The following is a 12,578-nucleotide window of genomic DNA, read 5'->3' as shown; positions in this document are numbered from 1 at the left end:
TAAGAATATGTTAATGGTGATAAGGGCTACAGAGAAAAATAAGAAGAATAAGTAAGAAGAATAAGAAGAGTGGGGTGGGGGACGAATATGCTATTGCATAACAGGGTGGTCAGGGAAGGCTCACAAAGCAGACAAGATCTGGATTATTTTTCAAATGGTCACTTGGGCTATTATGTTGGAAATGGGTTACATGGGAGCAAGTGGAAGAAAGGAGACAGGAGGCCATCACAAGAGTCTGGGCAAGAGATGATTGTGAATTGGACTGGGGTGATGGTAGCGGCAGTGATGAGAAGTGGCTGTATTCAGCACGTATTCTAAAGGTAGGGCAGTCAAGATTTGCTGGTACACTGGCTGTGGAGCACAAGAGGGGAGTCAAAGGTACCTTGTTTCCACCAGGAGCAATGCCTGCTGCAAATACAGCACAGGATCAGGGCCTGAGTCCAGGGTCTGTTGAGTGAATGGGTGAATGTCTTTCCTGGTTGCAGCCAGCCAAACTTCTATGTGAAAGGTCTATTCTCTTGTCTCAGAGGTAGTATAAGTATTAAGACAAATAATTGGAGTCAGACTACAAGCCCCAGCTCTGTCACTTACCAACTGTGTGTCCTCAGGCAAGTTACACAATCTCTCCGAGCCTCAGTTTCCTCTTTTGGAAAAATGGGACAACAATAGTACTTCCATCACAGGGTTGTTGGGGATACTGAGATAGTGTACATAAATAGGCCTGGCATAGAGCCTAATACCGAGTCAGGGCTTAAAAAATACTGATGTTAAACCAGTTCCCAGTTAAAACAAGCAGACAGAAGGTTATGGAGTAAGGGTTATCTTTATTTGAATTGCAAAGTATAAATATGAACCAGGTTCAGAAAAACAGGTTGTAACAGTTCAGAAATGGCACCAGAAACTTCCAGAAGGGACCATGACAGCATACCTTTGTAGTTTTGGTGAGGTAGGTGGGTTTACACAAAAGCCCTCCTCACCTCCAACATTCCCTGTAGCAATTGGTAAGTTATCAATTACCAAGAACAGTCAGCTCCAATGTTTCCTGTTCCTCCACAGCCTTTTTCTTTGCTAACACCTTTTCTAGATTATCTTCTGCTGCACTGACCCCTGCATGGAGTAGCACCAGAAGGATGGCAGGAGTAAGAGAAATGTCTTGACATAAGGGAGAGTGAGTTCCCACTCTGTGGGCCTGGGGCCATGGAGGGTGAGGAGCCAGGACAGCTGCAGGCATGGAAGCCCAACCTCTTCTGAGATTTGGCAGGGAGAGGACACTGGGAAACACTAATATCTCTTACACTTGGATATCAGCACCTTGGGCTTTCAAAACACAAACAGTAGACAAAATCGCCTAGGCAAGACCACAGTCCAACTCATAGAGTGGATCTGACAAAGTTAACTCCTACATCCTGACCGCAAAGACCTCCCCCTGTGGCGCTCTGATCATGGAAGATCTTCGGAAATGTGGACAGACAATAGATTACTACAGATGGGTCACAGAGCCATCTCAGATTTGCGGCAGAGGAGCGTGATGCTGAGCCAGATGGTGGGGGATGTGGGGTGGAGGGCCAGGAAATTGCCAAAGTAACAGTCTAGGCACTTGAAATATTATTGTTAGATTGTTAAAAACTAAATAAATTAACATACATAGAATAAAATAAATATATAATTTAAGAGGCATTTTACAAACAAACAACAAAAAAAAATAGTTGTTATTCTTCCATCTGGGTAGAAGTCCCAAAATTCAGAGTTCTCAGGCTTGTGGTATTTCACAGTTAGCTCATCAAATCCAGCGCTGGAGGGCCCAAATGGCAGATCCCTTGGTGGCTACTTGAGTACATGGCTTCTCAATCTTTGTTACATTCTTCCAGTCCACAAATCTTTCCTTCTTCCTCTCCTTCTTCTTTTTTTTTTTTCTGTCAAAGATCCTGGAGCATATGGAATTTAACTGGCATCTTAATCCAGAAGATACATGTTTAAACAAACTTACAGGGGTTAGTGGGGTTTGGTGGAAGAGAATCAGAAGGGCATGAAGGTCCCTCACTTTTGCTTTCTTCTGACCCAGATCCCATTGAACATATTCTGTTTGGCACTTGAAGGCTCTGGTATTTTGGCAAAGCAATTATGGGATGCCCGATCTAGATGGCAACTGGGGATGAAGGAGTCTTTGTGGCTAGTTGTGAAGTCCTTCCCCTCTGCAAAGTCTGCAATCAGCTTGTGTCTTCTCAGAGGTAGCAGTCCCCAGCTGATTCCTAAAGCACAATAAGAGGGCATTTAAGCTGAATACAGTCTTAAGAAGTGGAAAGATTATCTGGGAAGGGGTGGAAGGAGAGGGAATGAAAACGAGAGAAGCTGTCCTCTCAGACATCTCTCTTGGGTATCCCTCTAACAACTTTCACCCTAAGTGGAAATGAAGCACCGACAGCCTTTTTGAAAACAATTCTGCCATGGGGCCCTGACTCTACAGTAGCCTACCCCCCAATCCCTAGGTTAAGAGAAGGATTTAGCATGTCTTGAAACAGATCCAGGAAAGGTGGTGATGGTGCCTTGGGGCAAAGGACGGACCATTACCTTTAGCACAAGTCTCTCTCAGTGGGAAGTAGTCATGCCCAACTTCACTTTCTCTTCATTTTCCACATCATAACCTCCTCTCCTATGGTACCTAAGGAAGATAAGTTTTGTGAGCAAGCTCTGCCTGCTGTGACAGGGTGCAGGTCCCAGAGCAAGTCCTTCCAAAGGACTCTGCCATGGTGGTTCCTTCCACTACTTGGAAAAGCATAGAGAGCATGGTGGCCCAACAGACCTCTGGGTCAAAGGCCCAACTTCCCTGAGGGATGCCTGTGTGTAACAGCAGGCTACCATTTGCTAAGAACTTTCACCTCGTTTATATAACCCTCACAACATCTTTATGAGGTAGGTGAACAGAGATTACAATCACTAAAAGAATATAACCCTCAGAAAGACAGGTAACTTGGTCCAGGCCTCACAACAGATGAGTTGAAAATGGGCATAGAGTGACCCCCAGTCTAGAACATAACCTGGACTGGAAGCATGGCCTGAGGTCCAGATGCCTCAGAATTGGAAGGATATACCAATAGCACCACCCATGCCTTGACTACCAAACCACACATTAATGCCATCAAAGAATGGAGCCAAGAGACAGAACTGTGTAAAGAGGTGGCTCCAAGGGTGGGTTACTGGGCCTGCTGTGAGAAGCAAGACCTGCTATGGCCTGGCAAATTTTGCCCTGGGCTCTAAACAGTGGACTCGTGTCACACCAGAGAAGCCAGGTTCTTGGGGAACCTGTACTCAGGAACGTCAGTCAGACTCCTAGCCCAGGATTCGTGCACATCGGAGGACTCATGTGATCACCAAGCAGAAGACCCAGGAGGAGGAATGAAAGTGATTTGCAGAGATAGCCTGTAGGGACCCCCAACACTCACCTAAACATGAGAAGCCCCACGATGACGAGCAGACAGACAGATGACAGCACCACGGCCACCACAGCCAGGATGGTTGTGTGGTCATAAGTATACAAGCGATTTTCCACTGGCAGGGTCAGCCCATGACACCTCTCTCCATGGTAACCTTGGTGGCAGCTGGTCCAAGACAGAACAAAGCAGAAATGAGGTTGGTGGTTTGGCCTCTCTCTCTGGGCAATACCTACGTAAGCCAAACCCCACTCCTCACGCCCTCCACCTATCAGTCCTGAAAGTGATCCTTGCCTTCCTCTATCCTTCTCTAGTAGGAGACTTTTAAAAGCCCCTCTGAGGGCTCTGTGGCCTTCCTCCCTCACTCCACGCCCCACCTTCCCCACTCCCTCTGGTCCTATGGCCTGTGATTCCTGCTCCAGGCAGGTAAAAAGCGAAGGAGGACTTTAAGGTCTTGGCTAGATATGTTCCACGTGTGGATGATGTATTACATGTGTGTTAGGAAGTTCTGTTTAAGCCAGTCAAGAGGACTTAGGCACAAGAGCTGGTGGGTTGAGCTGAGGGGATTCAGTATCACTCCCTTCAGTGAGGCCCCTCAACACTCGGACCCAGAAATAAACCCAGCCTTCTCCACCAATGCTTCCAGCATCCAGTCCCTCTCTGACACTGCCCAGCCTATTAATAGGTCCTGTGCCTTTGCCAGGAGTCGTTTTTCTCAAGTTCCCTTCATTTAACTCCCAGCTCCCTCTGGATGCAGGACCCAACTTGAGAACTTAACTTCAGCATTTGGCCTCTGAATGCTGGGCTATCAGGCCTCCTTCATCACAGCACAAAGCAAACCAACCAAGATAACATCTTGCCCAGCTGTCCTGCCAGAGCACAGAAGAATGTCAGAAACAACCCTTTGGCTCTTCTCATTCAAGAAACAAATCAGATGGCAACTGCCTCTTCTAACACAAAGCATTTCCTGGAAGCTCTTAGGAAGACTCGGAAACGCCTGCAGTTGAAACAAGTACATTCACATCCCTTCCTTTATCTGAGCACCCCAGAGATCTTTTGATGTAGGTAGGAGCCCCACGTTACAGAAAGGCAGAGCTGCTTTCCCCACAGTCACATAGCAGGGCAGAGATGTGGACGTGGATTATCCGACTCTGAGCTCAGTGTGCTACTGGCTCACACCCAAGAATGCCCATACCCCAGCTAGGGGTTCAGTGGCACTGCCTGCCTGGGGACTTGAGGCCACTAGGCTGCTGAAGGAAACATTTAGAACCTGGTGGCCCTCTATTTCGACCTGTGCCTCCTCTGGGAAGGAGGTTGTACACCTGGTGCCTCAGAGCAAGGAATCCCTTCTTCCTGCCGAGTGGCATCAGGGAAATGAACCTGTTTAGACCCAGCAGCTGATGGGCCAGGCTGGAGGTGCTGGATCCCTGCCCCTGCCTTCCTGCCCAGCACCTCTCCCTGCCCCAGCTCCTCCTGGGTGCTTGGGGGAACCACCTCACTGCAGGATAAATGTAGGTCAGGCTGGCCCACTACGCACACGGCAGAGCACACAGTTCCTTGCCCAGCCTCTCCACACACCTGTCCCATTAGCCCAGGTGGGCAAAACACTGACCCCCACCCTGCCAGGACGTGGAGGAAGCTCTCAGGAGCACCCCTGGAAAATCACTTGTGCACAGCAGTTTACAGTTTACAAGACACTCCTTATCTACTAGCTTAACTGAGCCTCATAACACCCTGATAGATAGGTAGAGCCCCACTTTACAGACTGAAAGACTAAGATGAAGGGTCAGAGACATTAAGTGATTTGCCCAAAGTTTCACAACTAGGATGCATCAGGGCCAAGACTAAAAACCAGTCTTGGCAGATTCCAAGTTCATGATTCTTTCCACTCTGAACAGTGCAGGTTACCTGAAGGAAACACATATCTGATGGGTTGATGGGTTCCTGGGGCTGTCTGACCTGCTCTCTGACTATATTATTATTATTTATTTATTGTGAATAATAAATAATAATAAATAGCAAACATTAAAAGCTTACTATGAGCCAAGCACTCTGTGCTAACTGCTTTATAAGGATCATTTCATTTAATCTTAAAATGACTTCAGAGACTATGCTTTCTTGGGGGGAGGGACGCTGAAGCTCAGTCTGTTTTTCACTTCCAGCCCATCATTCAAACCCCACAGGTAGTTACTCAGATGATAGAAATAAAGCTTGGCCTCAGAGTCCTGCAATTCAGTTACATAATCCCTCCACCCCCACCCTGAGTCAAAAGGGTAATAATGTAAACATCCTAATATTACCCACTTCCCCCTCCCTTTGCAGACGACTCCTGGCTTCCCCAGGGAAGGAGGGGGGACAAGTACATTCCAAGCATCTCTGGGTGGGGGCAAGATCGTGTGTCTTGCCCAGAGCCAGCGACCCATCAAAATGGGACATGTCTGTGAACCATTTCAGAACTTGTATTACAACAGAAGCAAGAACCCTCTAGGGTCCAGAGACATCTTCCAAACTGAGTTTCTCTTCCCCTACCCCAGGAGGTGGAGGGGGAACCATCTGGTGGAGGGGACTCAGACGACATGAGTTCCGGACTGGTTCTGCTGCTATTTCTACCCAGGTGATCTTGAGCAAGTTATTTTACCTTCCAGGCTCTGGTTTTCTCATGTAAAATACAGGAATGATAAATGCCTACCTCACTAGAGTATTGTGAAATGAGATAATATAGATGAAAGCACTTAATAAAAGGCCGAGTTTCACATATGTGTGAGTTATTATATAATCAGACTCCAGAGGGTACTGCCCATATCCTGAGGAATGAATGGGGCACCAAAGTCAGATGGAGCCGAAGAGAAGGGGGCTCGCTACTCCTTCTCATCCTCTGGGTAGGGAGGCCAAGTGGAGCCCCCAGGCCTGTCTCTCTTCCAGCTCTGAGTCCTCCTCGGCCCAACTGCCCCAGGTTTCCTCCAGCCACAGGAAACTTTGCAGCCAATTTCTGGGTCAGCAGCCAGTCAGGAGCCCCAGGAAACTGCTCTTTGAGGGCAACTTTTGGCTGGTGACACAAAAGGGTTTTCCTGTGGATAGTGGCTGCAGAGGGCTGGCTTAGGAAGCCAGCTGGCCTCAAGCTCACCATGGCAGCCTGGACACACCCTGGCTGGCGGTTTCTGGGTCTGGAGGCAAGGAGGAGCCACAAAGGGCTCTGGATGTTGGTGCCCAGATGTCACATTCCCCCACACCAGGAGCTCTGTGTCTTCTTGCTGCCTTCTGCTCTGAGTACAAAGGGCTGGAGGCAGGAGGCAGCCAAATTAGACACAGAATCCAGCCCCTTGAAAATCCATCTAGGAAGAAGACACAAAGTCTTCAAATCAGATTGCCATGCTCTTAGGCTAGTAAAAGCCTTAAGAGACCTCTAGGATAACAGCTGCCCTCTATAAAATCCTGCTCAAACTCGGTAAGGACAGACAGGGAAGAAGGACGCAAGCCAACACCCAGTGCAGCCTGGGGGCATGGAAAGCATGTTGGACTGGAAGTCAGGCACTTGAGTCCCTGTCCTGTTTCCATCCACTTATTTAGCTGTTGATCTCAGGCAAATCACTTCCTACTTCCTGGCTCCAGTTTCCTCATCTTTCAAGCAGAGATAGCAAGCCCTGCCTATCCAGCAGAAGGCTTTTGAGAATCCCAGGACAGGACTATATCTCCCCATCCACTAGAAGAGCTGGCACCAAGTAGGTGCTCAACACATACCTGTTGGGCCCAATTTATATTAAATGTGAACTGTGAAGCTCCAGGGCAAAGGAGAGAAAGCATCATCATAGTTATCATCACCATCCCTAGGGCCACTTTGGCCCTGGGCACCCTTATCTAGGTTCTCTGGGCTTAGGTGGGTAGAGCCTTACAAGGGTTCTCAGCAGGGAAGTCTATCCACCAACGCCCTGGACCAGTTTGGCCCAGATAGATTCCTGGCCTCAAGCCATCTTGACTACCCTCAGAGTCACTGCCTCCACCCTGTGCTAATGATGCCATTTTACAAATTTAAGACAAACATTTCCTGCCTTGTCTCAAGACCCTGGGAAGGATAATATGGGGAGAGGGCACACAAGTGACTGTGGACATGGTGGGAAGTGATGGGTCTGTCTGCTAATTGCCAAATACAGGACAGCTCTGCCATGTGAGATCAGATGGGACAAGGAAGCTTTAAAAAGCCAAGGGATCTGTTCCAATCACAGTAGAAGAGATGCCAGGCAGCCAGCCTTCTTGACTAGTTGGGAGACTGTGTGCACCCAACAGTCTCCTGGCCCTGTCCAGAGTCTCCTAGGTCACAAAGCCTGCCTCCCCAATAGGGACCTTGTGCCCAGCGGAAGACAGTGGATGTTTGCGGCCTGATGTGGGTGTTGGCCTCAGGCACAGTGGCGACATTATGCCTGCCAGAGAGCATGGCAGTGCCGTCATCCCTGAGGGGTTGCCAAGGCAGCCGTTTGCTGGGCTTGGCCTAACAGAGTGGTTGGGGGAGCCCACAGTCTCTCCACCCCCACCCCTGCCCAGGGAAGGGGTGGTACTGCCTGACTGGGGGCTGATGCCTACTGGGTCTGGTTCCATTTCTCATTAATCTTGAACAAAGGAAGTGTTCTGCCACCCCTACAGCCAAAGGCCAATGCCCACCATGTCCTCCACCTCCTGGCTTTTGCTGGGGTGAGGAAGAAGGAAGGAGAGGCTTCTCCCTGCTCCTATGATGATCACTTTGTGTACAGTCCTGCCATGTCTTAGAATCAACCCACATTTGCTCACTCATGTGCACATATGTCTGAGTACACACACACCTGCATAGCATGTGTCCAAATGCACCTCATACCTGCCTGTGGGGCTTGGGAAAGGAGGCCACGGTAGCTCCACTCTGCCCAGGAAGCCCACTCTGCCATGTGTCCTACTGCCTTCTCCTATGTGGAGCAGGGCGTGAGGTAGGAATGAAGGATCTGCCTTCAGGTGTCAATTCTCCTAGCCACATGCTCATTTCTGAGCAAGCAGGAAATGTCCCCAAGGATGAAAGAACGTCACAAACCCACGCCACAGGAAATTGCATCCCATGCGGGGGGAGCCCCTTCCGCTGACTAAAAATATTTTCCCTCCTCCCAACTTCCGCCCAGAGGTTGAGAAGAAACTAGGTGGAATTATGAATTCAAGGAACAATGACAACGAGGAACAGCCACGTGGCTGACAAAGAGTGTGCTGATGAGAGTCAATCCTGGGGCAGGGACACTTACATGCAGGATGGAGCCCGGAGTTCCTTCACATATTTGCAGTCTCCGTGGATGCAGAAGTCTTTGTATTTCCGAAGACATGGGTCTCTCTTCTTCCCTAACCCCTTGCCTTTCTTCTTTCTTTTCCCACGTTCCTCCTTGCTTGGTGTGACCAGAGCTTGTGGCTTGGAGGGGAAAGCAGCTGCAGGAGAGAAGCATTCTGTTAAGTCTTTGACTCTCCCGGGGGGAAAGAATCAGAACAGTGTCTGGAAGGAGTATGTACTCTTTGATCTCACCTAAAGTCAGAGACCTTGGGAAGGCCCCTTGGATCAGTGCCTCCCAAGGGCTGAAGGAAGACTGGACAGAACTGCCAGAAAGCGGTAGAGGAAGCAGAGGCGAGGGGGGTCCCAAAGAAGGCATTTCATAAACTCAGTTTAAGAACCTCATTCCAAGAATGCTAGGTTCTGTTGAGTAACTGCAGCTGATTGGGCAATTCTACCAGCTTCACCCCCATCCCACTGTCCATCGCCATCTCCTACTCCTCCACGCCCACTTGGTTCTATTTTGGCCTTAAATCAGCCTCATTTCCTGATGCTGCACTCAGTGACCCACTTGCAGGAAGACAGTGTCAGAGATAAAAATTGCTTCTGGAGAAGGTTCTTGGAGGGTTTTTTGGCGGGAGGAGGATCCTAAATAGGAACAGTGCCCATGTCCAGGTGGCCCCCTCCGGGGTACCCATTAGCACCAGGGTACTGTGACCCCAGGGGAGAGCCAGGCCTGGGGACAGCAAGCAGGCCAGCCCTGTTCATGGCCTTGCTTTTTCGACGTTAAGCAAAATATTTACCCTGCTCAGTGCCTTTTGCAGCTCACCACTTCTCTCAAAGGTCCATTAACATTTATCCCCAAATGTCCTGTTTATAGACCTCTAGGATGGGGAATACAGTGTATACAAGGGGTAGAAAGATGGAAAGTAAGGAACTATCCCGAAGGAACTGGAACAATGACTCCCCCTATTCTTTCCACACTTCAAAAGGGGAAAAACAACCTCACACAGACATCCAGCTGGGACTGAGCGTAGGCTACGCCTATTAGCCCAGGGGTCTGATGCCTGTCCCCCTCTCCCCTGCCCCCAGCAGAAAAAAAGGTGCCTGCTGCCCACGGTTGTAGCCACATGTCTGGTAGGAGGGTGAGCATCATACATTAGACTGGAGACCTAGGATCATCCAGCTGGAAGTGACTTCAAAGAATATCACGGCTTTCCATTTTCAGATGAAAAACTTCCCCAAGGTCATGCAAGGCTGGGATCAGAAATGTGGTCTCTGAACTCCACATGCAGTGCTCTTTCCCAATACGTCAAGCTGTCTCACATCCCCGTCCTCTCCCCCAGACAAGTCTAGAGCACCTGGGATGTTGAGCCAGGAATGACACAATGAATGGGCTCTGAAGTCAGCAGACCCGTGCTCTGATTTCAGCCATGTGATCCTGGGCAAGCGCTTAATGTCTCTGAACCTTGGGGTTCTCAGTAAAAAGTGGATAGCAGGACTTCCTACCTCAGAGGGTTGCTACAAGTATTAATTAACCCACAATAACATGTTGATGGCCTATAACAGAGTAGGCACTTAATAAATGGTAACATTTATTTTAGGTGATAGGATCCCCAGGCCTGAAAAACAGTCTTCGCCCAGAAAAGCCAAGAGAAGGGAAGAGAGGCAGATGCCAGTCGTCCCACAGTCCCTTGTTTCCTCTGGTGCAGACTCAGGCCCCTTCAGAGCTCAGAAGGTGAGGCAGATGTTCAGGGGAACCCAGTGACCAGAGCCGTGGTGAAATTGAGGCAGGAGGGCCAAGCCAATCAGAAAAGGGAGGGAGAGAGTGAAAGGGTGACAGCCAGGCTCCTGCCAGGGAGAGGGAGCAGTGAGTCAGGTCTGCAGAGGTATGAGGAGCAGCCGTGTGGGTGGAGGGTGAGTCACAGCCCAGCTCTGACCAGCCTAGGAGGAGAGGTCCAGGAGAATCCAGGTTGTTCAGGCCAGGGGCGACCCCAAAGGGCCCCTGTGAAAGGATGAAGGATGGGAGCCCAGGCTTCGCTTGGGAGCAGACCTGTGATTTACACAAAGCAGAGAGCACCTAAGGGTAACTCTGGGTAAGGAGGGAGAATGGTGGCTGAGGAGCAGGCGGGGCTAGAACAGGTGGGTATCTTTCCAACCAAATATAGTCATTCCGGGGCTCCAGGGATCAGTCGCTGCTCCACCCTCAAGAATTGCTGCAGGTGGCTGGGGGCAGGGAAGCAGGCAATGCTGGAGGCTCTGGACTCTGCCCTATGCCTGTACTCAGCCACAGCCACATCTGCTGGCTGGACGATCCCACCAGGCCCTTCCCCGCTTGGAGTCTCTCAGGGACTCAAGGTGGTCAGGAAGTCTCCAGGCTTTGGGTAGGATTGGTAGACACCCAGCATTTTGATACCGCTCCCTAGGGACCCAGTGCTCACCATTCATGCTGGGCTCACCTGGGAAGACCAAGAATTCCTCATTTCCCTCTGTTTCCCCAACCTGGAGTCAGGTGGACAGAGGAGACTAACACTGCACACCTACCATATGCCTAGCGTCTCCACGTCTGTTACCTTATTTTAGACATAACAGTCATCTGATGTGAGAATTAGGACTTGCTCCATCCTTACATTTTACGTAGAACTCTGAGGAAGCTTGTTCCTATCACCCAGCTTACCTCAGAGGAATGCACCGACTCCAGACACCTTGCCTGTCTCAGTGTGCCCCAAAGTACCCAGAACGGCAGCAACTCAGCATGAGACCCAAGGACAAGAAAGACAACAGGACCCGTATTCCAGGATCCCCCAGAACGCTTGTCAGGCAGAGGAGCTTTTGTTGAAATCCTTCACGAATACCCCCAACCCACAGGTGTGCCCAAACGGCATCAATCCGGGATCCGCTTGTTCTGCAACTGCCCACCAGGGCCCGAGGATGGACAGCCCCGACACCCACCTCTGAAAAGGTCCAGGTCTGCTCCTTCCAAGTCCAGGACTTCCCCGCCCCGGCCGCCTCCCGGGGGCAGCAGCTGGTCCGTAGATTCAGTGGGAGAGTCCAGGTTGCTGGTTCCAGCCGCCAGCCCTCTCCGAAGCCGCTCCAGGCTCTCTCCGGTCACCAACGCTGAGAGCACTGTGGGTGAGGGGCGAGGCTGCATCAGATCCCCCTCCTAGACCTCCGGTCGCCACGCACCGAAGCCGGAGCCCGCCTGCCAGAGAGCACGGGCCCCACCAAGTGGCCCGCGCCAGGGGCGCTGCAGCGACCTTCCCCCGTGCCCCCAGCAGAGCGTCCCCAACCCCCCGACCTCCGGGGGCGTCTGCAGCTTTCTTACCTGCAGCCAGAAAGAGCTTCAGTACCACCGACGGCAGCAGCTTCATGGTCCCGGACCGGGCGTAGGCGGCAAGGCAGCAATCACTTTGGAGGCGGCGGCCACTGGGCGCTGGCACGGGAGCTGGGGCGGGCGGAGCGCAGGAGATTCCGCTGTGCACGATCTGATGCCGGCCTCTGGGTGCAAGCCTGGCTGGGACCTGTGCCGAGCTCTCGGCCGCTGGGCGTCTGTCTGTTCACTCCGTCCGTCCGTCTGTCCGCCCGCCTGAGCCCCGGCGCCTGTGTCAGGCAGACCAGCCGCGTGCCGCGCGCAGCTCCCTCAGTCGACTGAGCGCTCCCCCGCGCGCGGCCGGGAATAAGGCTCCCGGAGGCGCCCAAGCTCCGCCCCGTCCCGCGCCGCGCCCCCCCCCTCCCGCGCTGGGAAGCTCGCCCGGCTCCCGGCGCCGGCCGCGCAGCCCCCAACCCCGCGGGCGCGGCGGGGGGAAGGGGGCGGGAGGAGGGGGTGGCGCTCACATATTTTGGGACCAGGCCAGCGCAGCACTGGGCTGACTGTGGGTAGA

General features: G+C 51.5%; 1 protein-coding gene across 2 annotated transcripts; it reads right to left on the bottom strand.

The window, feature by feature from the left end:
* Window positions 1-1,645: 1,645 nt before the first annotated feature.
* HBEGF (heparin binding EGF like growth factor) lies at window positions 1,646-12,331 on the bottom strand. Of its 2 annotated transcripts, XM_004420100.3 has the most exons (6): window positions 12,023-12,331; window positions 11,650-11,823; window positions 8,681-8,858; window positions 3,441-3,596; window positions 2,569-2,659; window positions 1,646-2,249 (listed from the first exon to the last, which is right to left on the bottom strand). In XM_004420100.3, the coding sequence occupies exons 1-5, from the start codon at window positions 12,066-12,068 to the stop codon at window positions 2,587-2,589; spliced, it is 627 nt and encodes a 208-aa protein (XP_004420157.1). In that variant the 5' UTR covers window positions 12,069-12,331; the 3' UTR covers window positions 1,646-2,249; window positions 2,569-2,586. The 2 variants fall into 2 exon arrangements, with proteins under 2 accessions (XP_004420157.1, XP_087285829.1); XM_087429703.1 differs by lacking the exon at window positions 2,569-2,659 and having other exon boundaries at window positions 12,023-12,267.
* Between the last annotated feature and the right edge of the window lie 247 nt (window positions 12,332-12,578).

Source organism: Ceratotherium simum, chromosome 4 (genome assembly GCF_057802395.1).
Source record: "Ceratotherium simum simum isolate JZ-2026a chromosome 4, ASM5780239v1, whole genome shotgun sequence".
NCBI classification, from domain to species: domain Eukaryota; kingdom Metazoa; phylum Chordata; class Mammalia; order Perissodactyla; family Rhinocerotidae; genus Ceratotherium; species Ceratotherium simum.
This window is presented reverse-complemented; position numbering and strand designations above follow the sequence as displayed.